This window comes from Notamacropus eugenii, chromosome 5 (genome assembly GCF_028372415.1).
Source record: "Notamacropus eugenii isolate mMacEug1 chromosome 5, mMacEug1.pri_v2, whole genome shotgun sequence".
Taxonomy (NCBI): domain Eukaryota; kingdom Metazoa; phylum Chordata; class Mammalia; order Diprotodontia; family Macropodidae; genus Notamacropus; species Notamacropus eugenii.
Window position 1 is genome coordinate 233818174 of NC_092876.1, and position 26629 is coordinate 233844802.

The 26629-nt window shown below is 36.5% G+C and overlaps 1 protein-coding gene across 15 annotated transcripts in view; it reads left to right on the forward strand.

Annotated features, from left to right (window-relative positions):
* Nucleotides 1-26629, forward strand: part of METAP1D (methionyl aminopeptidase type 1D, mitochondrial) — a 91221-nt gene that overhangs the window by 40567 nt on the left and 24025 nt on the right. The window contains exon 1 of one of the 15 annotated variants that reach the window (XM_072612325.1): nucleotides 20364-20517. The exons of the other annotated variants lie outside the window; for them this stretch is intronic. Within the exon in view, the coding sequence (XP_072468426.1) occupies nucleotides 20391-20517 (127 nt within the window). The 5' untranslated portion in view covers nucleotides 20364-20390. Of the gene's footprint in view, nucleotides 1-20363; nucleotides 20518-26629 lie in introns of those variants that run through there. 15 annotated transcript variants of the gene reach the window in all.

Here is a 26629-nt window from a genome sequence, read left to right on the forward strand (position 1 = left end):
TCCCCTCCCTCCCTGAGATGGCATACAATTTTATATAGATTCTACACATATATTCCTATTAAATACATTTTCATCATAGTCATGCTGTATAGAAGAATTAAAATGAATGGGAGAAATCATATAACAAACCAATACGTAATACAAAAGAAAATGGTCTGCTACAATCTGATTGAATTTCATAGTTCTTTCTCTGGATATGGAAGGCATTTTGCCTTAAAAGACCATTGGGAATTTTTTTTAAGTCCTTTCAATTGCAATGAAGTTCAAAGTCTACCAGAAATATTCCTCATACACTGTGGTTGTTGCTGTGTACAAAGTTCTCCTGGTTCTGCTCCTTTCACTCAGCATCAGTTCATGTAACTCCATTCAGGCCTCTCTGAAGTCTTCCTGTTCATCATTTCTTATAGCACAATAGTATTCTATTACATTCATATACCATAATTTATTCAGCCATTCCCCAATTGATGGGCATCCCCTTGATTTCCAGTTTTTGGCCACCACAAAGAGTGCTGCTATAAATATTTTTATATGTGTGGAACCCTTTCCCATTTTTTGTGATCTCTTGGGGATACAGTCCTAGAAGTGGTATTGCTGGGTCAAAGGGTATGCACATTTTTGTAGCCCTTCGGGCATAGTTCTAAATTGCTCTCCAGAATGGTTGGATCAGCTCACAGCTCCACCAACAATGAATTAGTGTTCCAACTCTACCACATCTTCTCTAACATTTGTCATTGTCCTATTCTGTCATGTTAGCCAATCTGATAGGTTTGATGTGGTATCTCAGACTTGTTTTGATTTGCATATCTCTAATCAATAGTGATTTAGAGCATTTTTTCATATGAGATCATTTTCTTTTGTGTTATGTTTTGTTTTGCTTTATGATTTCTCCCATTCATTTTAATTCTTCTATGCAATGTGACTAAGGTGAAAATGTATTTAATAGGAATGTATGTATAGAACCTATATAAAATTATATACCGTCTCAGGGAGGGAGTGGGGAGGGAAGGGAAAAAAATCTAAGATACATGGAAGTGAGTGTAGAACACTGAAAACAAATAAAATAATACTTGAAAAAATAAATTATCGACATGAACAAAAATAGTGTGCTCATCAGAGTTGCAAATAACTTAAAACTGGGAGAGCATAACCACTATGTTGGATTCTAAAGTCAGCATCAGAAAAGATTTAGATAGGACAGAATGTTGGGGCGAGCCTATGAAGACAGAACTTCATGGGGATATGCTTGGATTTAAAAAACAACCTCATAAATTCAGGGTAGGGAAATAAGGATAGAAAAGCAGATTTCCATTTGATTTAAGGAAAACATTGTCACCAATTAGAGATGTCTACAAGTGAAATGGACCACCTCAGGGGTAGTGAGTTCCTCTGCACCAGGAATTTTTCAAGCAAAGTCTTTGTGACCACTTATCAAGAATGTTGTACAAGGAATACTGGAGTGAAATTGATATTCTCTGAGATCATTCAGTCAACAGGCATTTATTAAGCACCAGCGTACCAGGCATTATGTTAATGATGGGGATGCAAAAAAAAAAAAAAAGATGAAAGACAATTCCTTCTTTCAAGGAGCTCATGGTCTAATGGGAGAGACAGCTTGCAAAAACTATGTACAAGCAAGATATAAATAGGATAAATTGGAGATAATCAACAAAGGGAAGACCCTAGAATTAAGGGAATTGGGAAAATCCCTTCGATCTCTGAGATTTTATGATAGCACCTTCCTAATATCAAGTTCCCAAGGGTTATAATCCAAGCAAATGTTTTCATTTAACACTTTCCTGTAAGTTAACATTTCTGCCTTAAAGTCTTGGCCCCAAGAGATTTGCAGCTATATGAGTTGTCTGATAACAGAATTCTTGCAGGTTTTTTTTAATAGTCTCACTTTACTTTCATCTGTGATTGTATGTGAAAATACACTTAAGATTTTCAAAAACAGTTGATTTTATCTGGGTCATTTGTTCAGCAAATTTCTCTCATTTGTATGCAGCAATTGCTATAAATTTCAAAAATAATTTTCCCATTACATAGCTTTTAGAAATTATTTAGTGTAATAAAGTCTAGAGAAGTGGAAGCATAGCACAGTGGATAGGGAATCAGGGAGATCTAATCAGGAGGGGGAAACCCTTTAGGTCCTTAAGTACAGCCCTTGGACTGAATCCACACTTCACAGAACAATTTGTTCCAGAACAATACCAACTTGGATGACCAGAAGGATTGTGGTGCTCTCAAAAGAAATTGGGAAGTTAGGAAGGAGTTGATTTCTGAGGAAAAGCTAATGAGTTCTGTTTGGGATATTGAATTTGAGGTGCCTACGGGACATCTGGTTTAAATGTCCCAGTAGGTAGGATGGAGGATGAAGGTTAGGAGATGACTACAGATATGCCTATCTGGGAATCAGAAACAAATTGGACCCATGAGTACTGATGAAACCATTGATCAGAAACAAAGAGAGAAGAAACCTAGGCTCCAGGAAAGAGTCTTGGGGTACACCCACTGTTAGGAAGTATGACGTAGATGATGAGATGGCCAAGGAGACTGAGAGGGAACAGTCAGAAAGTAGGAAGGGAGTTAGGAGAGGGTAGTCAGAAAAACCTAGAAAGGAGAGGGTGGTAGGCAGTTTCAAAAGCTGCAAAGAGGTCAAGAAAGATGAGGACTAAGAAAAGGCCATTGGATTTGGCCGTTAGAAGATCATTGGTGATTTTTAAGAGAGCAATTTAAGTCAGATGTTGAAAGCCAGCTTACAAACAGGTGAGAAGTGAATGAGAGAAATGAGAAGTAGAGACAGATTTTTTTCTAGGAGTTTCCTTGTAAAGCTGAGGAGAGATACAGAACTTTAAGGGGGATAGTGGGACAATGTAAGGATTTTGGGGAGACCAAGGCACGTGTAGGCATCGAGGAAGGAACTGGTAGATAGGGAGATACTGAAGATAGGGGAGGGAATGATTTCAGGGCCTGGAGAAGATAGGATCAGGTTGGCAAGAAGAGTACTGTGTGGAGTAAATGAGGAGAGTATAGGGAAAGCTAACCTTTATTTCATTTAATCTTCACAACAGTCCTAAGAGTTGGGTGCTACTTGCCCAAGGTCACACAGCTACTAAGTGTCAGACTGGTTTGGAACTCAGATCTTACTCCAGGCTCAGCCCTTTATCCATTATGTCACCTAGCTCCCCCAAAGATGTCAGGAAGTTGTGTGATATAGAAAAATGAAGAAGCTCAGTGTGAATGGCTGCTTTTTTTTCCTCCTAGCAAACTATGATATTAGTTTCTCAGCTGTGAAAGTCAGGGAAAGTAATGACATAGGAAGCAAAGGAGAGATTTATGCAGCTCACCATGGGAAATGTGATAGAGAATCAGTTATGGGGAAAGCAAAGAAATGGATTGCCTTGCAAGAATGAGGGCCCATGTGAAATTATTTAATATAGATTTGGAGTGACTCCTTTCAGCATGCTTGACTGATTTCCAGAGCCTTGGTTTTTTTTACGGGTTAAGTGAAGGTATGATTTCTGAGGCCCTTTTCTATCTCTAATTTATGAACCTAAGTTGACCGATAGTCATCATTCTACATTGGTAGGGCTTTCTTTACCAGAAATTTCCTATATAAAAAACAATAACAAGTCTAGAGGAAACATATTAGATATCAATTTATGAAAAACATCATTTAAATAAACATTTTGCAGTTATTGATATGTGTGTCTATTTTTAAAAGCTCCATATCTCAGGGTGAAATTTGACATTAACAAACCAAAATAGTGAACACAAATATGTTACCCATCTCTATCCAGGGTGCCTGAAATTCCCTCTTAGTCATTTTTTAAGTGGATAAGACACTGTTTCCAGAAAATCTCAGTTAAAATGCAAATGTAAATATATTACCTTGGAGTTAAATACTTCAGGCCTTGAACACTCATAATTAGCAGGCGTTAGTTCTCTGATTAGCTAGAAATGAATGCTTTTACTTTGGGACTGGAAAGGAAGTGGGTCAGTATTGATGGGAACAGTCAAGGTAGGTAGGTCTGGAGCAGAGTCCTTGGAGGCTTTTGATAGGGGACAGAGGGAAAAAGAAGGGTACCCAAAAGGGAAGTGGAGGCCTGTAAAAGCCAAACTTAGCAATTTTGCCAAGCCCTAACCCTTATAGCACTAAATGAAGCACAGTTAAAATACACACTTGATGGGAAATAGTCTAGAGATAGAGTTATAGAACCCATACTATTAAAATGAATTTTACACCATCATATTCAACTGGGTTGTATAATAATGATGTTCATGGAACATCATTTACCTCTCTGACATGCCTGCTACTTGAGCAAAATAATACCTTTTGTGGATGAGAGCTAAACATAGAGACATTCTTTCTTTTGGAGTCTAAACAGAGAGCAAGCCTAGAAAATAGCATGTTAAATTCACATGTGGATTGTTGGCAAGACTACAGTTTAGTTTTATCCAGTGTATTTCTGATGCATTTCACTAAATGTCTTTTTCAGAAAAGGGAGGAGACTGGTAGTGAGCCCAATTAAAATGAACAGTGATTCAGTGGCTTTAGAAATGACATTTGGGGAATTTGAATCCAAAAATAAAACCATACATAAATTGACCAAATATTTTTCAGCAATGAAGTAACCAGTAGCAAGAAGTAAGGCTTTATGGTATGCTTTACATAAGTGCCTCAGCTGGTTGGACTGATCATTATCATGTGCCACTTTCCATATCCTTGCTGCTGCTACCCCCTGTCCTTTGTTGTTGCTCCATTGGCCAAACATGTGTAGCAGTACCACGGGGCACAGAACATACCCTCAGTTAGTAAATGCTGCCAGATGTGGTTAGGATCTGTTGATTTAAATGACTATGATTTAAATAGTTAACTTTACCTGTTTTCTTTTGAGTTTCTTTCCTATAGTAAAATACCTTTTTAAAGTTATTCTAGTCATGTCTTGTGTCCTGACCTACCTCTTTGTGCTGGGGAGAAAAGACAAAAAAAGAAAAGAAGATGGACATTTGTTTCCTTGAGCTCTTAGTAGTTTTGACTTTTTCTCTTTTGGCAAATAATTGTTAGTTGCAACTGATTTACTTAGTGAGGAATGTTTTGATTGTTTAAAGCTTAGGTGAATCTCACAGGTATGAATTATTAGGTGGAATTATGAATTTTGTCTGAGTCCTATATATTTCAATGCTTCTAAAAGAAAACTTTACTTGGCCTAGAGAAACCAGTTGTTTGCTATTTCAGTAAGCTAATCTTACTATATGATAACTTTTTTTCCTGTTTGTATTTTATCGTGTATGAAGCATTGGGGTGAGTCCATATCTAAGAGACAAACACAGATACCTGTTCACGTGTTTTTTATAACAAAATATTTGTTGAAGGAATCCATTTAAAATTTTTTTCATTTTAAAGGCAGATTACTTTCACTTGAATCAATTGATTGTGTAGCAATTATTTTCCATTGTCTTGCTTGTTCTTCCTTTTTTTTTTTTTTTAAATAAATAGGGATAAAAACTGGAGCTGTGATTTCACAGGCATAGAGAGCTTCCAGATGGGGAAATTCCCTTTGCTGATATAGGTCAGCACTTTCTCTACAATTTACAGTGTTAGGGCAGGTATACTTAAGCATATATCCATCCACTTTAAAAATACATTTTAATAACTTTCAGAATCACAGTTTCCTTTGCAATCTTATGTATTTTATGCATTTTAAAACATCGTTCTGAAAAAAGTTTATGGGTTTATGTTTTTAACAGATTGCTTCAGGGGTCCATGACATAAAAAAATTAAGAACACTCTCTTAAAGGATTGTTATGAAGTTAAGTGACTTGCCCAGGGTCCGCAGCCAGCATGTGTCAGAGATAGGACTGGAGCCCAGTTTTTGTCTGGCTCTCTGCTCACAATGCCATGATGCTTTTTGAGAAGTTAAAACAAAGCACGAAAAATTTTCTCTGCCTTCTGATTATGAATACATATTTTAAGTTACTAGCACTAAAATAGAAATAAACTTAAATAGTGCGGGTGTATGTTTATTGTCCACGTGAATTTGGCCAAACCTCAGTGCCCTCATCTGTAAAAATAGAAGATTGGACAGTCTCTTCCAGCTCTAAGTCCTGTAATCCTAATGTTTTATTTAGAAATGTGCTCATCTGTAGCAATAGGGATAGAAGTAGCAACCTTATGATTGTTACTTTTAATCCTCAAGATTATTAGCTATGAGTAAGTACAAAGGGAATAAATTGCCTTTTTTTTTTTGGTCTTAAATGAGTGCTTTCTAACAATGAATAGGCTGGTATCTAGTTATCAAATTACTTTTTCTTGTGTTTCAAATGCTAGAGTCTCAGAAAAGTCATATATCTGAGGAGGCAAGTTTGCTCCCTGTCATCTAGGAGACCCTCCCTAGGAGGTTGGCATAGAGGAAAGCTCTGACTTCCTAAAGACAGCTTGGCAACTAACTGTGTGACCTTGAGCAGGTCACTTACTTATTCCCTTGAGAGACTGAGTCTAATCACATGTAAAATGAAGAGGAGGACAAGTTGGACCTGATTATCTTTGAGGTTCCTTCCACATCTGAACTGCAATACATGAAACTTAGTAGCATCTTGTATGTATACATAGCCCATAGAAATCAATAAATGTTTCTCTGATGTTTCTCTAAATGTTTCTCTGATTAGGCAAAACAGTGCGGAACAGTGGAAGCTTTGGTTCAGGAGTAAAAGGATAAAGATTTAAATCTCGCCCCTTATACTTAGTATCTGTCTGTGTCACCTAGAGCAAGTGACTAAAACTCCCTCAGTTTCCTCATCTTACAAATGAGGAGGTTGGACTCTGAGGTTCTTTTCAGCCCTAGATAGACAGTCCCATCAACATGTTACATTTTATGCCTGTTTCCTCAGGTGTAAAATGAGAGAGTCTGACTGAGTGGCCTCTGAGGTCTCTTCCAGTTCTTTGTAGATTTATGTTTAGTCATTGAAGAGCAGGGAGTTGGAAATATGTTGTTTCCTGTGGTTTGCCTTCTTTGGGGGAGAGAGGTGGGGAAGAGGGTTCCTTTGGGCCAAACGCAGCATGAAGGTCAGGAGGACAAGTGTATGAGGTCTGAGCTTGTTGGGGCCACTACGGAAAGGAAACACCTCTCTGGAAGGATTTATAGTTCAGTGGGGGAAAGGAATACTTTTAGATTCCCCTGGAATCAACTGCTTCTGCAACCCTGGACATTTATAGCCACTGGCTTCTTCTGAACACCACTCTTCCCTGGGAGAGAGATCCTTAAGGCAACCTCTGAACAACTGATTAAGACAATTGAATCTTGGAATTGTCTCCTTGTTGGCAAGTTACAGTGAAGACTTTTCCTTCTATGTTTTACATACTGAACATGATCAGATTTGTGCATTGCTGCTGGCAAAGTTTCCAGCAGCTGATTTGAACACTAAGTACGTTAAATTTCTTACATATACCTATATATCTATACTGTGGTGTGCTAGTAAATATTTAACCCCCAGCTGGGGAGAGGAGTGTTGAGTAGTGTGATGTGATGGTGGTGGTGATGTATGAATGCATGCAGAACACACTGTTAAGTTTAATCTACACACTTAATGTTTTCTTCATTGCTTTCTTAAGTTTAGACAACAAAATCATAAGTCAGGCTCTGGTTTGTAGGTTTGCCAGTTTCTGAAGTGTAACTCCTCACAATGAAAAATTAACAATTGTACACCCATTTCAAGTTGACTCTAGCACTCCCCAGTCCCTAACTTGTGATAGGTTGCTAACTGGAGTTTGTTAGCTTCTTAGAATCCTAGAGTTTGGGAATGAGGGTAAGATCCTTTGAATCTCTTAATTCCCCTTCCCTCCTGCCAACTTCCCCCTGCCCCATTTTCCTCAGAAATTCCAGACTCTTTGATCCTTTTAACTATCCTGGGAGGGGGAACAGTATTTGGGCAGGTGAATGGAAGGATGAATGTATTCCCAGAATCTCCGTATTCCCTTTTCCTTGTGTAATGTTGAGTGATTTTTTTTGTAGAAACATTATTATAAATGATGTTAATTTTTCATACCATGCTGTTAACCTTTGATATACTAAAATTCCCATATATTTGCAATATCATAGTTTTCACCCTTTCTGTTGTATATATGCAATATTTTTTTACACTGTTAGTTAATGAGCTAGTCTGAGAACCTAACCCTATATATAATATTGTCTCTTATGGGAAAACATGTTCAAAGTTCCAGACAATTGACTTGTAAACACATTTGTGAAATACCAGTATTTGTAAATTGAGGGTTTCCTGCATAAATTATTCAACAACTAAATGTTCTGCTCCCAAAATACTATGCAACATGTGTTTATTATTTGGTGAGAAATGGGGGGAAATGAACAATGAGACCCTAGGACAATCCTGTGTACATAGAAAGAGATAGCATGGAACAGTTGAAAGGAAAGGCTCTTCAAGATATGGGTTCATATACCATCTCTAACCCCTTTTTTAAGGCTGGACAAGTGACCTTATCCCACTTAGGCTTCTCTTTCTCCTCTCTAATATGAAGGAGTTGGACTAGAGATAATAGGTTTTTAACATGGGGTCTGTCAACTTGGTTTTTAAAAACATTTTTGGCCATCTTGGGGAGGGAGGGGGAGAAATTTGGAACTTATGGAAGTGATTGTTGAAAACTGAAAAATAAATAATTTGGGGGGAAAAACATTTTTGATAAGTGTATTTCATCATATGGAGCAGTGATGTAGATAGAACAAGAGATCTGGAGTCAGGAAGACCTGAGTTCAAATAGAGTCTTAGACACTTACTAGCTATGTGGGCAAATCACTTAACCCTGTTTGCTTCAGTTTCCTCATCTGTAGAATGAACTGAAGGGGAAAATGGCAAACCACTCCAGTATCTTTGCTAAGAAAATTCCAAATAGGGGTCACAAAGAGTCAGATTGTAAAGAGGGTACACAGAAGTTATCAGAGGGGTCCATGACACACAAAAAAAGTTTAAGAACCCCTGAAACTGATGGATTCAGAGGTTCCTTCTAACCCTACTTCTGTGATCCTGTGGCTTAAAACTATGATGACCAAATTTGAATTTTGTCGAAGTTGCTACTGATACCAAAAGTTTAATTTCTCTCTCTCTCCCTTTCCCCCTCCCTCCCTCCCTCCCTCTCTCTCCATCTTTAGTTTGAGCCTTTGTTTAATATTTTATATAAAAGTTCAAATGTATACTCAAGAATAGCTGCTACTCTAACTTATTTAGGTATTAGGAATGATATTTGTAATCCGCTTTAGGCTATGGGCCAGAATAATTTCAAAAGGAAATATTCATTCTCAGTTATAAAACCAGAGCTCAGAAATTCCAGTTGTCAGGTTACTGCCTTGTGGCTGAACGTTTCAGGGTGGCAGGAAGAGGGGGAAACTGAGACTGGAAGAATTTTTATGTGTTCCCTAATTATCTACTACCAAATCTAGATAAGGGCTAACCTCTTTGATTACATGATCGGGCTGCAGCACCAAGGTCATCCTTACCACTACATAGGCATTGCATTTGAGGTGATGAGAACAGTTATGGAGTGTATTTGATTATGGCAAAGCCCTAGAAATAAAATAATCTTAAAGCATGAATATTACCTACCTCTCCCCATCAACTGAACACATACTTGATTTTCATGATATATAGCCTTTCCTTTCATATATCATCAAGAAAATGCCTTAAGAAACAGGTCTCATACCATTCTGCAGAAGCCTACTTGCCAGCTAATTTTTTTTTCTAAATACAGAAGAGGAAATGGAATTTATTCTGTCTCTAGTCATTCTGATGTCTAAAACTGTCTTGATGATGCATGGTGAAGCAGAAAATCCTCAAGGTGACCAAGCCCAAAACACTTTAAGATCAAAGCCAACACCTTCAATCATACTGCACTTGGAAATAATTAGGTACATATGATCTGTAGAGCACTGGTGTGTTTTATGCTCAAGTATGCATTGGCTGAAACTTTGGGCCACGTTACCACTCCCAAGAAGAGTGTGCTGCAATGATGTGGAAGTTACAAATGTATAAATAATCACAAGGAGAAATTTGTCTTCAAGAAGAGGTGGTAATCTCCACTCTGTTGAGGTGTGATGAGTTTCTACCTTCCAGTTATATGTTGCTCACACACAGGAAGCAACTGCAGGTTAGGGCTTATCGATCATTTGAAATTTTTCTTGTTTCACAGGATGAAATCCAAACTTATCACAGGTTTAAAATGAGTCTTCTACTTCTCCTTTGGAATGATTTGACAGACAGTTTCTTTGTATTGGCTATGTATTTTGGCTGTTTTTTTCTTCAAGAGTTACAAATATTGTCTTTCCATGTAGGAATGTAAACACTTCAACTTTAGTAAGTCCCTTATGACTTCTCTTTGCTCTTTACCTTTTCATACTTCTCTTCATTCTTGTGTTTGAAGGTCAAATTTTCTTTTCAGCTGTGGTCTTTTCACCAAGAATGCTTGAAAGTCCTTGATTTCATTGAAAGACCATTTTTTCCCCTGAAGTATTATACTCAGTTTTGCTGGGTAGGTGATTCTTGGTTTTAGTCCTAGTTCCTTTGACTTCTGGAATATCATATTCCACACCCTTCAATCCCTTAATGTAGAAGCTGCTAGATCTTGTGTTATCCTGATTGTATTGTATACTTGAATTGTTTCTTTCTAGCTGCTTGCAATATTTTCTCCTTGACCTGGGAACTCTGGAATTTGGCCACAATGTTCCTAGGAGTTTCTCTTTTTGGATCTCTTTCAGGAGGTGATTGGTGGATTCCTTGAATACTTATTTTGCCCTCTGATTCTAGAATATCAGGGCAGTTTTCCTTGATAATTTCATGAAAGATGATGTCTAAGCTCTTTTTTTGATCATGGCTTTCAGGTAGTCCCATAATTTTTAAATTGTCTCTCCTGGATCTATTTTCCAGGTCAGTTGTTTTTCCAATGAGATATTTCACATTATCTTCCATTTTTTCATTCTTTTGGTTTTGTTTTGTGATTTCTTGGTTTCTCATAAAGTCATTAGCCTCCATCTGTTCCATTCTAATTTTGAAAGAACTATTTTCTTCAGTGAGCTTTTGAACCTCCTTTTCCATTTGGCTAATTCTGCTTTTTAAAGCATTCTTCTCCTCATTGGCTTTTTTGAACCTCTTTTGCCAATTGAGTTAGCTTATTTTTCAAGGTGTTATTTTCTTCAGCATTCTTTTGGGTATCCTTTAGCAAGGTGTTGACTGCTTTTCATGCTTTCCTTGCATCTCATTTTTCTTCCCAGTTTTTCCTCCACCTCTCTAACTTGATTTTCAAAATCCTTTTTGAGCTCTTCCATGGTCTGAGCCCATTGAATATTTATTTTGGATGTTTTGGATACAGAAGCCTTGATTTCTATGTCTTTCCCTGATGGTAAGCATTGTTCTTCCTCATCTGAAAGGATGGGAGGAGATATCTGTTCACAAAGAAAGTAACCTTCTATGGTCTTATTTTTTTTCCCCTTTTCTGGGCATTTTCCCAGCCAGTGACTTGACTTCTGAGTGTCCTCTCCACACCCACTTCTCCTCCAGATCCTCCTAGCCAGCACTTGGGGTCTGAGATTCAAATGCTGCTTCCCAGCCTCAGGGCTTTCGGCGGGGGTGGGGCTGTTATTCAGTGTGAGATTAAGTTCAGGTGCTCAGGTGGGGGCAGGGCCGCCTCACGGGGCTCAGTTGCCTCAGGGGGTTTATACAGAGACCTTCAACAATGGATCTGAGCTCCTGCCTGCTTTGGGAGCCCTTGTCTGCTGCTGCCTCCCAAGGGGTCCGAGTCACGGGGACACCCCGTTCCCCTCTCGGCCAACCAAAGAGACCCTCTCACTGACCTTTGGTGCCTGTAGGTGGAGGGACCTGCACGGCTACTGGAGATTCTGTCCCTGAAGCCTGCTTGGATCTTCTCCCCTCGGGGCCGATGCCAAGGCAGGGCTGGGCTCTGCTCTGGGTCCGGTACACGACAGACCTTTTGGGTCAGTTTTTCAGGTCTCTCTGGAACAGAAATCTCCTCCACTCCATTGTTCTGTGGCTTCTGCTGCTCCAGAATTTGTTGGGAGTTCTTCTTACAGGTAATTTTTGAGCTGTGGGTTCGGACCTAGCATATATGTATCTTTCTACTCCACCATGTTGGCTCCTCCCCCGTATTTTGGCTTTTTAATGGAAAAAATCAATTAAGTGGGAATAATTCTAAGAAGTAAGATTCTCCAACCTAAGGATTCTCATAAAGGAGTTGAGAAAAACTCACCACTAAAAGAATATACACTAAATTGTAAACTCTTTGAAGACAGGAACTATGTCTTATTCATCTTTATATCTCTCTCTTTGTGCCTAGCACATAGTAGTAGATGCTTAATAAATGCTTGTTCAGTTTAATTGACTTGAGAGAATATATCTCTATTATCTAGGAGACAATAACAAAGAAAATCAGGGACTTACCTCACCCCAGCCACCTATCTCATGACCTATTGGGTCTCAGAAAAATCAGAGTTTTGAAATATTTTAGAATAAGTTTCTCAGTCATTTTTCCTTGACTGAATGAACGACACACTTAACAGACATTTATTAAATGAGTACTAGGAGCTGGCTCTTGAGACCTCCACTGTCAGATTTCCAGGTGCCAACTGGATATCTCAAAAGAGATATCTCATCTTAAACTCAATATATTCAAAAGAACGTATTACCTTTCTCCTCGAACTCTCCCCTCTTCCTAACCTCCCCATTACTCATGAGAGTACCATCATCATAATCATCATCATCTCTAGTATTAAAGGTTTACAAAGCACTTTATAAATATCTCATTTTATTTTTACAGCAACCCTGGAGATCAATGATATTTTTATCTCTGTTTTACAAATGATGAAACCGAACCAGACGAAGGTTAATGACTTGCCCACTCACATAACAGTTAAATGTCTGAGGCAGGATTTGAACTCATGTTTTACTGACTCTAAGTTCAACATTCTAGCTGTGTACCCTGCCCCAGCATCCTTCCAGTTTCTTGGGCTTGGAACCTCAGTGTCATCTTCAATTCCTTACCATCTCATCCCTGATCCCCATCTAATCAGTTGCCAAGTCCTATCATTTCTACCTTTGTAACATGTCTTGTATATGCTCCTTTCTCTCCTGTGACACTGGTGCAGGCTCTCATTGCCTCATACCTGGACTTTTGAAGCAGTCTTTTGGTTAGTTTCTCAGTCTAAAGTACCTTTACTCTAGCCTGTCCTCCACTCAGCTGTCAAATTAATCTTCCTAAAGGCAGGTCTGACTATGTTTTCCCCACCTTCACCCTTCATTCAACAAATTTCAGTGGCTCCCTGTTGCCTACAGAATCAAAATCAATATAAAATCCTGTTTGGCTTTTAAAATCCTTCATAACCTTTCTACTTTTCTAGTCTACTTCCACCATTCCTCAGTCCCCATTCCCTCATGTATTTTGAAATCCAGTGACACTGGCTCCTTGCTGTTCCTCAAACAAAACTCTCCTCCCAATTCCAAGTGTGAAATCCCAATTCACTGTGAAAATGTCTAGAATTTTCATTTTCCCCATCTCTGCCTCTTAGCTTCAGTGGCTTACTTTAAGTATCAACTAAGATCCCACCTTCTGCAAGAAGCCTTTCCTAGTTCTTTGTAATCTCACTGTCTTGCCTCTGATAATATCTCACATTTGTCCTGTGTATATCTTGTTTGTACACAGTATTTTGCTTCTCATCTCTCCTAGTAGATCCTGAGTTTCTTGAGAGCAGGAACTGGTTTTTGTCTTTCTTTGTATCTCAAGTGTTTAGCACAGTACCTGCATGTGGTAGGCACTTAATAAATGTTTCCCAACTTGACTTGATTTAACTTAAGTATATAGAAGCCTTGGACTTTGGTTTTACCTCTTGTAAATGTGTCCTTAGGGTGTAGACACTATGCTGCTCTCTCTCCAAATCCAGTGCTGCAGTATTCACTATAGGAGTGAAGGAATATAGAGACTAAGTGGGAGTTATCACACTAAGTCTAGGTTATCACAACGGTCACAAACAACCACTTCCATGCCAGTGAAAGGCAGCATTTGGAAAAGGTACCATAAAAAGCCAACAGATAGTTCCTGTTCTAATACCTGAAGTAGTTTTTAATAAAGAAGAAATCTTAGAGAACTTTTTAGATTTTCCCAAGTTGTTACTGCTCATTCCATGGGATCTAGAAGAAACAGAACCAATCGCAAGAAAGATAAACAAAATGAAAAAGCTTAATATTGTAGATATGTGCACTGGCAAGCATCCCCTCCATCATAGTCTTTGAACTCTTAAGAAGCTTATGTTTGGGAATAAAGACCTGTTAGTAGGATGGTCATGTTCATACTTGTTGTGTGAAGAGCCTAATTTATATGTAACATGCCACTGAGTGAGGAGAATGGGTATTTCTTCTAAAATTGCCTTTGATAATGTGACTAGCCATATTGACTTCCCCCAGTAATAAACTGAATTACTCCTCTAGAGTTGTCCCAGTGTTGTCCACTGCTAGAAAGAAAGTAAACTCTAGAGTTGTTCCTTGTTTGATTTTGAAAATATTCTCAAGGAAAGAAAGAAAATATTCTCACATTTTTATTATCTATTGATTTTCATATTCTAAAACACATGCTTTGTTTTATTTGGGACTAGCTTGAGGAGATTCAAAGCTATGTTTTAAAGAATATTTAGCCCTTTCTTCTGCACCTTTTTCCTTACCACTCCTAACTCCCAACAGAGCCAAGAGTCATTGCTTGGTGGTGACAGGGTTGCTGACCTACTTGGAGTTAAGGCAGCCACCATGTCAAAATGGGAGTCCACTCTGAAGGAATATTTTTGTCATCCTTGGAATTTTTACAGACTCATAATTTACGCATATACACTGGCCCAATCTCCTTTTCTTACCCGCTCTAGGAACTGAGTTCCCCAGTTTTTTCTTTCTCTTTGAGTAGGAAACAGTTCAGTGTTTTCTTACATTGCTACTTTGTGTTAGTTTTCAATGCAATTTGCTACCTCTGAGACCTGGCCCTGTGGGACCCACCTAGTATTTGAAAATAGAGCCAGTGGCCTTGAAATATTTTTCTGAGTAAATAACAAAATACTTTTGTGATGTCTGTTACTCTGTTTTCTCAAGAAGCACATGCATAGGTAATTGACCAATGATAAGTGTCTTTGGCATTAACAGGTTTTCTAGTTTTAATGTTCACAGCCTATTTTTTTTTTCATTCTAGCTGTCTGAATGATTAATGTGACTAGGAAAATACTGTTGACCCATTTAAATCATGTCAAACAACATCCCTTGCTCATCTACATAATGAAATACACACTGAACATTAAATCTTAAGTGTGGGAGCCAGTGAACTACAAAATAATGTTTTACTCATTTAGATTAGGAAGTAAAATATAGGACATTAGTACTAATCATAGTATTAAATATTAAACCATGCAAATTGTAATTGTCATTGAAAAAGAACTATAACAGAAAAGACTAATAACATTTTAGCTATAGCAGTTAATTAGGGGAGGTTGGGGGGGCAGTGTATGCAACAGTGTGAGATTTAAGAAAAGTCTGTGTGTCAGATGCATTTTTAATATTCTGATATCATGGGATTTATTTCATATAGTTGAGTTCTTTCACATGTTAATCAGCAGTTTGGTAGTCTTAAAAAATAGCTGTCTCAAAAATAGAAAAAAATCATTTGTATATATTTTTTTCATTATGTTAGTAAAATATCCTCTGAATTCTTAGTTGAAATGAAAAGTTATTTTGATCATCCATCAGACAATAAATAAGATAACCCTTTAAAAGAAAGGTTCTGATTTTATGTGGACATTATTTCCAGTGTGTTTAAATAAATACAAAATTCAAAGATACTGAATTTAGGCTATTAGGTTTCTATGGTTACGTACCTTTCTGAGTTATTTTGTGTATTGTGTAAATAGGTCTATGAGTCACCTATAATTATTTGTTTTTTTGTTTGTTACGTTGGTAATTCTCTGTTTGGTTGAATTTAATACAGTTCACACCACTTGCTTTGGTTTATGTATATTTTACTGTGTGTGATTGACAGTGATTGAGCATTTCTCATGGAGTGCTTGTTTTTTTTTGTCATAAATGATGTATGTTGGTGGTGCTAGAAATGTAAACAAGTTCTTCCTCTATCACTGTTTAATAAACAGGGAATTTTATGCAAAGAAAAGATCCTTGTACATTTTAAGCAATAAGGTGAGGTAAAATCTAGTTTGATATTCATATGAAATATTCACATTACAAGCATTTTTTTAATTGTACTCTTCAAAACTTGGTCCATAATTCTGTCAGTTATTCAGGATATTGAATGTTACATAGGGGCTTATGAGTAATCATACTGTTGAGTGAATAATATTTCAAGATAGGATGAAAAATGGATGTTTTCTGATAAAACCCCACTGCATGTTTTCTATAATAAACTTGGGGAGTGACTTAGTTATACAGTAGTAGAACCTTTGAGTAAATAGCTTCTTCCAATAACATCATTTACTCTTCCCCCCAACCCCATGCACAAATATGAAAACTACTGGTACATCAGTTTAGATGTTTGGATGAATACCTAAGTTTTACAAACTTGATGATAGGCCAGTTGGTAGAAGAGTCGATTTTCCTGTATTCGGTGATATTTGAGTTCCCTTGTCTGAAAAGGAAGTTGGGATAAGAACAGAAGTTGAATCTTTCATAATTTACCTAATCAGACAGTACCTATGAACTTCCGAACTCTTCCTTTTTTAGAATTTGGAGTTTCTAGTATTAGAAGGTTAGATAGGATGGTGTAGCTGTATATTTGTTAATATAAATTACCTGTGGCACATTAAAAAATTTTAAACCAGTTTTTTGCTGCCAGTCAATACAGTTTGATTTTTGCCTACCCTCAACCAGCTAGCAGTCAGGGGATAAAAAAAATAATTGGACTGTTAGCCTAGGTAAAATGTAATTAGATAAATGTGGAGAAAATCCTGTAAGACTTTCCCTCACAATAACAATGGATTTTTGGCTTAGCCACCATTTTGCATTTTGTTCCCCACTCTTAGTCTCCCTTTAATGGATATGTTCTTTTTTTTAATGTCTGTATTAGAAATATAGTTCAAAAGGTTATAAATAATATTTCACTACTAGGACAATTATATCAAAGCCTTTTAATATAAAAATGTGAAGATGGATTTAACTGTCCACCAAGTGTGACAGATATTATCCAATTCCATCAGTAAGAGATAGCATTTTAAGCTAAATCATACTTTCAGATGTGAGCAGCAGCTTGTTTAAATAAAAATAGAAATTATAGGTACTTTTAAAAACCATCTGGTGTTGAGGAAATGATTTTATAGTTGGTATCTCTTTTGCCAAAGAAGAATAATACCTGACTAAATACTCAACAGCCTCCCTTTTAAGTATGTGCTCTTTGGGATACTCTCCAGTTATTGTATTAGTACCTAAAACCATGAGGGTAGGTGGACCTTTGTGCTGGCAATTAGCCACTTGTGAATCCAGATGTATTATATATTCAATATTTTGGTGATATAACTATTCCAGCTCCAAAGAAAGCCACTCTCAGAAAATATGAAATATTCGTTTTTATTACAGTCTGCTGTACATTTTGTCTTTATTTTCATTGTGAAAATAACCCTTTGAAGTGTGACCTTAGCTTCTATTGTTTTAGAGTTATGTATATTCAATCACAGAAACATGAAAGTACATTGCTTTCCTAAAGCCTTCGCCTTTTCATTTTAGGTTGTGATTACTGACTCTGGTGACCATCTCTTCTATTGCATGGTGATAAGGCAGAGAGAAAAATCCACACAATTATCAAAACCATCCAGTACAGAATTTGTATTCAAATGTATTCTTTTTATTTTCTGTTCTTCACCTGGAGTTATGCAATCAATGAAAACATTGCATGTAAAGCATTTTGGTGTAGATTTTTTAAAGGCACTGATACTGCATTGTTCAGCCCAGACAGAAGCTTCTGAGCTATTTTATGCCAATTGTTTGCAAAAATGACTTTAAATGGTACACATACATACTGGGGGGAAAAACCAACTAGCTCCAAGATGCTACATATAGAGCATCATTGGTGTTTTTGCAAAATGAAACCCCCAAATTCTTCTAGTTGTTTTCATACACTTTAATACAATAGAAACAATGCATATTAAAGCTGTATCTCTAGTCAGCAGCAATGAGACTTTTTTGTCCTCTTTCCTAGGTTTCCTATAGTACTATGTGATTTTGGTCCTAAATAACTCATATTTTGGATAGGATTATGTATGACAGGAGAATGTATATGATCTATTCTCTAAAAAAAAAATTAAAGGCAGGCAAGGATGCTGCAAAGTAGTAATAATTTTTCTGTTTTTAACTTGAACTTTTTACATAAATTGTTTATAAGATTCAAATCAGTGTGTGAATCTTATCAACTTGCTATTTCTGGTTTTGATTTGTGTGTTTTATTGCAAACTCCTTTATTTTCTTCATCTTCACCAAAAGTGTGTAAGGTAAAAGGAATGTTTCTCTTGCTAGACTTTAGAAAGTTGAAATTTGCCAGATGTCTTATGTTAACTAGGAGTCTATATTCCCTAGGTACCACCAGTGTGAAACTCTTAATACTACTCAGCCCGAGCTTTTGGATTTGATTCATTTCATATTGTTCTGTGCTTCTACTTTAATTAGCACTTGTCTTTTGTTTTCTACATATGTGATGTTGCTGGATTCAGAAAGCCAGAAGAGAAATAGTTTTTTGATGATATTTTTTCACAGGGCTTAACTAAAGTATTACATTTTAATTATGATATTACTATATCACTTCTTTATTTTCCCAAGAAGAATACAATATTTCTTTGTCCAAAAAGTTGGCCTGTGTATATGTATTGTTAAAATGCAAAAGAATTCTACTTTTCTATAAAGTGTAACTTACGGGCAATGAAATCTGCTAATGTATAGTAAGATTATAAAGGCAAGCTAATTAACTTTCCATTTTGATTTAGAAAAGGAAGATTTCCATCTTGAGGAGAAATTTGAACACAAGTTAGTCCTCTCTCTCCCTCCCTTCTTTCCTTCCTCCCTCCCTCCCTCCCTATCTCTCTTCCTTCCTTCCTTCATTCTTTCCTTCCTCTTCCCTCCCTCTCTCATCTAGTAAATAATCTTCTGTTAGCTTTGGACTAACAGTATGAGTTCTTACTATGGTAATTTTTTATATAAAAAAAAAATGTGGGCTAGGTTTCTAGCATACTATTCTTCTTACTTTTCCAGTGTGTACCCCTGTAGTAAATATTCTTGTTTCCCACCACAATTTACCATAGGCTGGAGGATAGTTTATTTTATCTTATTACAAAGGAGTAGAATAGTTATCGGAGAATTAGCAATTCAACTTTTTTAAAGAAGCAAAATGAGAACTTCCCCTCAATTTTCTTCTTGTCATTGACATTATACTCCATCAATTGCTATTGATAGAAAAAGAAGGAAAAAAAAAAGATGGCATGGAGCCAACTTCCTGAAAGAGCCATGGAGAGGGTCATGTTTTGTCGTGACCTGGGCACTGTTACTTGAATGTTGTTATTATTAGGCCAGGGAGCCCTAAGGCTGTCACCCTTCCTGTACATAGAAGAGGCTCTGAGTCTTACTAGCTTTCTAACTTACCTTCTCTAGGACTGTGACCCCTGGGGCTTTAGTTTATGACTGAATGATGAATTCTGAGAACTCTAGTTATGTATTTGCTTCACCTTCATTTGAATAGGCAGAGAGATAATAAATGGTTTCATAAGTAGTGGTGGTAGTATGCCCAATTTTAATATGAGAAAAATGTAGGAATTCAAACAAAACCTCATTGGCCTTTCTTTATTAGCTTACTCTAGTCTAGTGGAAACTGCCAACTACAGCATTCAATGACTGGTACAAATGTTACATGATGTTTTTGTGTTAAAAAAAAAAAAGCATTTACGTTAGATTTTTCTGTCCATTTAAAAACACTCTGTATTTCATATTTTCTTATGCTCAAAATATGTGACTATATTGGATATAAATAATCATAAAGTCACTATTCTTTATATCTCAATTGCGAATCTTTATTTTAGGCAAATATATGTGCCAATACATTTTGTCTGTGTATTTTACCATATTTTGAGCATTTTAAAAAAATCTCCTCCCTCCCCCCAACACCTGCATAGCAAATGGGATTGTATCCTCATTAAAAATGTTGTTTAATTACATTAAATTACATTGTATCCTTATTAAAAATGTTGTTTAATAAACACTGTAGCCTTATCATCTTGGGGGAGGGGAGTTGCCAAATGCTGCTAATTAGAGAAAAATGTTTTTTTACAGGCTTGTAAAACAGATTTAGTCTTTTCTCTGTAATGTCATCTTGGCTTGTAATCCAGGAAACAGTCATGTATGGTGTCCATATCCATGATTTCCTGAAATGGAGAAAAAGTGTGGAAAGCATCTGGAGAAAAGGAGACTCCCTTCACCAGCTTGTTTCCTGTAAGCTAAATTGGAAGACCTTGTCTGTGCAAATAGATTTCAAAATAGAGCCTGCCCTTTGACGGTCTCCATAATTACATGGCTCTCTGTATTTTATTTGGCTGCCAGAGCAGTTAACCCCTGGAAGTAAGGGGGCTGTTGATGGCGTGGGCCAGCATGGCTGCACATGTCCATGTGAATGGAATGCACTGTTTAGAGAAGCCTAGCTAAGACCTCATTACGTTGTTCTTTAACTTGACTTAGAAATTTTTACAAGTTAAATAATGTTGATTGTGGTTGGTTAAAGGCCCACTATATATAGATAATACATAGGTATTGGTTGTTAGGGGAGAAAAGGCGGGGGGGAGGAGAAAGTTCCTTGTGGCTTTGATGTAATCAACATCTGTCAACAGAATGAATTTGCTTTTGTTTAGTTTCAAGGGCTCTTGTCCTTCTGCTTTGCCCAATCAGTTTCTGCTTCAGCCTGGGGCATTCCTCTATGTTGTTCTTTTATTCACCAAATGCACAGGTTTTCTCTTGTGAAATATGAGCTTCTCTTCTGCTATACAGGTTACTTGTAGTTGGAAGAAACCTTTAATCTTTTACATTTATTCTTGAAATGTGCATCTTGAATAATCATAAAAAATCAATAAGGTGTATTAAGTATGCAGTCTATTTAATTTTCCACTCACTACAATTTTTCTAAGATAGCAACACTGTCATGCAGATCTTCAGTGTTTTAGGTTAAGAAATAGAAGACAGAGATACATTTTGTCATATTCCCTTTTGGTTTTGAAACAGAGTACTTTAAAAGCTTGTGTCCCTACTCTAGGTAATTGGCTGGAGTTACTGAAGTGTTATCTTTCCTCAGTTCCTAAATTAGCCTCTTCAAAAGGTATTCCTATAGCATATTACTTACTGAGACTGCCATAGGAAACATTTTATTATTATTATTTTAAGCATTTAGTTAAAAGTATGTCAAAGACTGCCATGCCGGAATTAGATGCCTTTTAAAAGTTAACTTGTTCTTTAAATAATCTGATTTAAAGTTAAAATAATTAACAAATATAAATCCTGTATTTGAAAGTATGTTTTACCGATCATGTTTACCAAAGATGTTTTACCAATCATGCTTATTTTCTGATTTGGTGCCCTAATTTGGTATTATTTAAATCTAGCGTGGAGTCCTCACTTCATCCAAAAGAACTGCCTCTATTGTAAAAATCAACTACATATTAACATACTATAAATAACCAGATTTGTAACCAGATCCTGGCTTTTGCAGATGATTGCAGAAAAATCATATTAAAAGAGACATTTTTACAATATGTTCTTTAAAATTATATATTATCTCTGTTGAGTTTGTCAGCTTCTGTGAATTAGTACCAGGCTGATTTTTATGGGTGATAAGTTGTTTTCTGCTCTAACACTTGATACTTTTGAAATGCAGAATAACTGGGAATTAAAAACATGTGTTTCCCTTGAAATGTATTTAATGTAAATGAATGGTTTAGATGGTTATAGGCCACACCTCACTAGAAGTGAACTTCCTTCAATTTTATAGCTGTTCAAAAAGAAACATTTAAAAACACCCACTGGAAAGTTCATTGAACCTCTCCCTTAAAAAATACTTGTTGACCAAGAGAAAAATCACATTTACAAGGCTAAAATCAACTTAATTAAGGGTCATTAATAGAGGTGCACATAAAAAGCCCCACTGCTTAGTGGGTGAAATAGGAGTATTTCATTATGGAGTGTAGCCTGTGTGAACAGATAACAATTAAAACAGACCTAGACTAAAAGGCTAATAAATATAGGGCACATTGTGTGTAGCAAAATTAGTCACTTAAAATGTACCCCAGCCTCCACTATACTTGAATTCTGTAATTCTACCTTTGAGGCTGAATCTGTTCAAGGAGGAAAAAAATGCAGCCCTCAGTATATTATGCTATTACTATATATGGGAACATTTAAAGCCATACGAAAGATTTACATTGTAAATACAAATTTAAAACAGGAAAAATATTCCATGAGATCCAGGATACACACAGTAATTTTGAGAGGTGCTCAGACTGCACAGTGTGATTCTCCATGGAGTGAAAGAAGCACTTGACTATAATTTTCAGTGTTCAGCACAAACTATGTGCTGATACAATTTTTGTGACACTGAAAATAATTCTTATTATTACACTTGATAGCAGTAAGTATTCTAGTATTCATAACAAATAACATATAGATTTGCTACCTTAAAAAAACCTGTACAGAGTTTTTGTTAAATAATCAACACCATATATCCTTACTGTGATGATCTGTTTCAAGACCAATAGTGATGATACAAAGAATCTCCTTCCTGAGCTCCACACCCTCCTGATGTTTCTGATGCCTTCCCACTGGAGTCTCACATATATATATATGGACTGCCTGTTTTGGTAATTAGCATCACTATATAACTCTTGCCCCCCATCCTACCTCCAAATAGCTTAACAAAATGAAGATGATCTGTGGACTGTGGTTGAACAATAGTGAATAGAACACTGGACCACAGTAAAGAGGGGAAGTATGGCCTGATGGGAACAGGCCAAGTTGTTCCTGTCTGATGATTGATGAGATGGATGCATGAAATTAGTTGTGAATGCAGCAGCTTAAGAGTTTGTTGAAAAGAGGTATTAAAAATACTGTTTTGACTGGGAGTGGTAAGGGAGAGAGGAAAGGGGAAAGAAATGTATAGAAAATGTTAAAATATTTTTCTGAAAATTATGATACACTATTTTTTTTTTCCTTTCAGGGCCATCTATTAAAATTGGACATAGAGATTTTTGTTTTGTTTTCTTGTGGGTTTGAGAAGAATCTTGTTATGCTAGTTTGTATTTGATAAAACAGAATTTTTCTTTATTTCTCTTTTTTAGTCAGGTTTACTACAACCTTAATCTTAGAATGGCATGTGGTTGGTTTAAGTACATTCTTCATTTCACCTGTGAAAGGACTAGATTTTTTTTCCTCGTAGTTTGTAATGAATAGTTGGTGGAATAACAACACAGTAAGGTACCTTATTATCCTGTTATCTTGTGACAACATTTATAGTGTGTCTTTTATGGGATAGAGGTAAAAGATTTCATTCCAAATAAAGAAGTATCCTGTGAATGCGGAATTAGTTGATAAGATAACTTGGCACATGGATAGCTACAATTGTTAATAGAGTGAATGTTTCTGGTTGTGTTTTAGAGTTTAGAATCAGATATTTAGAATTCTAGTATACAGTCAACTCTGTTTCTATCTGCATCTAGTCTTTCATCAATCTTTTCTGTGGCAAGTCAGGTACAGTGACAACATTTGTTTATCCTCATGGAGAATTTCTAAAAGATATCTATGCTCCCACCTAAATGAGAGAGGCATAGTGGAAAAAGTAGTCCTGGACCAGTGACCTTACCGAACCTCAGTGTCTTTATCTGTAAAATGGAAATAATAATACTTTTGCTATGTAGTTCTCCCAGGTTGTTGTAAGACTCTAAGAAGATGGCATTTATAAAGTGGTTTGAAAACCTTAAAACTCTATGTACATGTGAGCTCTTGTAGTTAGTAACAATATAACCCCAGAGAGGTTAAGTACTTTGCCTCTGGTCATACATACAGCTGCTAGTGTCTGATTGGGATTTGAGTCCAGGCTTTGTAAACTCCAAATCCTCCCTACTCACCTCACTAGGTCATGCTGTCTCTTGAAGATAATGCAAGTCAAGTCTGTTTGGTCTCATGCCTAGATGTAGTGTTTCAGTGGACAGAAAAAAATTCCCCTTCTGTGACTCAGTACTAGAGCTGGGTAAAACTGGTAGATAGCCACCTTGTAAGGGGACTTGGCTGCTTTGACTTAGGCTTCATCAGCATTCACAATTCCTTAGCCCTCAAGAGGAGTCAGTAAGAGATTTTAGGGTTCATCCAATCCAATCTCCTAATTTACAAGTGGAGGAAATTGAGTCATGGAGAGTTTACATGGTAGAATCAAAACTATTCTCAGACCACTAGTCCAGGATTTCATGTTATTGCTGTGGAAGTCCTGATAACTGTTGGTCCCCTTGAATAATTTTGGATGTTGGGATGAGATTGTAAAGTGATTTTTATGGAACATGTCATCTGAATCCTTGTTTTCTCTTGTTAAATGAAAAACCTCTTCCCCCCCAAAAAAACCCAAACCTATCACAAAACAAAATAACATCCTTTGAGAAGTCTATTATACATCTTTGACAATATATCATATGAAGTTGACTCTGGGTTGGATCACTCTCTTTAAAAAAAACAACAACAACTGAATATGGAAAGTCAGAGGAGGTAAAATACTAGCCTCAGATTCTGGAAGACCTCAGTTCAGGTCCTAATTCTGACTTAAAGTGGTTGTAGAAAGGTACCTAACTTCACTCTACTGGGCAACTCTCAAAGACTACGTGCATGAACAATTGCCAGTCTCCATTGATAGAGGGAATTTCCCCTGTACAGCAATAAAATCATTAGCTTGGCCCCAAAAAAGAAAATTTTAAAAAATTATAAAAGAAAGAAAATAGATGCAACACAAAATCAGATAACTCAAAAATACTTTTTATTAGAAGAGAATTATGAGAGATTATACTTGACTGTAGTCATAATTCTAGAACAATTTCTAGTTTCCTCATTTCTAAAAGGTGATAATAATGCTGGAGTTAATTATTTCCTTGTTATGAAATAAGAGATTTTTAAATCTTAAAGAAGTTTTATGAGTATGAGTGATTAATTTCTATCGGTAACCAGTTTTGGTCCACTCAATAATGAAGTATGTTTCCTTCTTCTGTAGAGGGGTGAGAGATTATGGGATCAGAATGTTGCATATGCTGTCAGGGTTCTTTGGTCAATTAATTTTGCTTGTTTTTATGTGTTACAAAGGAGAGTTCATTAAGTGTAGGAGAAGACATTGGCAAATGACTTGTGGTGTAGGGGGATAAATGAAAAACCTCAGTAAATCTTTAAGAGAAAAAAAGAAAGAATTTTCTGTTAGTGTAGTGATGAGCCAGATGACCAAGAAATAATTCCCTTAAATGGGGCCAATCCAGTATGGGCTCACACTATACTTATGAGTTAATTAGACAGGAATTCTGTCTCCCAGTAGAAATGAATGGTGTGGTTTGTTGTTGCTTGATTTTGTGATATCTCCCCTTCCTCCAAAAAGGTTTCATAGGATATTCACTGTTGTACAGAATAACATAATATATGTCAAGGTCTTTGCGGACTTTAAAGCATTGTATAAATGTTGGCTGTTATTATTAACATCACAGATTTAAATTATGTCCTCAAAATATAGCAACTACATTTTATATAAATGTTATTTCTAGCTTTTCACAGCATCATTATGAAGGGTGTTTATTTTTTTAAATTTAAATTTTTAAATGTGTTATTTTTTTTTAAATCTAAAGTTAATTTAAATTCATTTTCTTTTTATAACTCCCTGAAAATTTCCTGACACCAAACCAGGCATGGGAACATTGTCAGTGATCCTGTCATTCCTACTGTAGACTATTAATCTGGAATATTCCAGGAGGAATATTCCAGATAATCTCAGGGATTGTAAGAGCACTTTAGAAGAGAGCTATCCTTGTTCACGATGAGGGCTGCACAACTGGACTTTATGGAATCAAGTCAGCCATGAATTATTCTTGGTTGCTGATTGTCAGGCAGTGAATATGCTACAAACTCCCTTTGGGTGTAACTGAGGTGTTTGCTGTTGAGTGTCCAGTGCTTAGTCTTGTCTGTGTATTTTAATTTTCTAGAGTCTGATACTAATGAGGCCTATGTCAGGAGTTAGATTCTATATGACTCTTTATTCAGTGAACCTCACAGAGATAAAAATCTTTCTTGCAGACTTATATAAACTTATGCAGAAAGAATTAAGCAGAACCAGGAAAACGATTTACACAATGACTACAAAAATGTAAATGAAAGAAAAAGCAAAATGAGCGCTGTCATTATAATAACCAAGTGTGGGTTGTTGTATGTGCTGTCAGATGTGGCTGATACATGGAGCTACCACTTTTTTTTAATCTTTGCTATAAGGGAAGGCAGGGTAAGGGGAAGCAAGGGAAGAGATAGATATGTTAAGAAATAAATGTGATGTAAA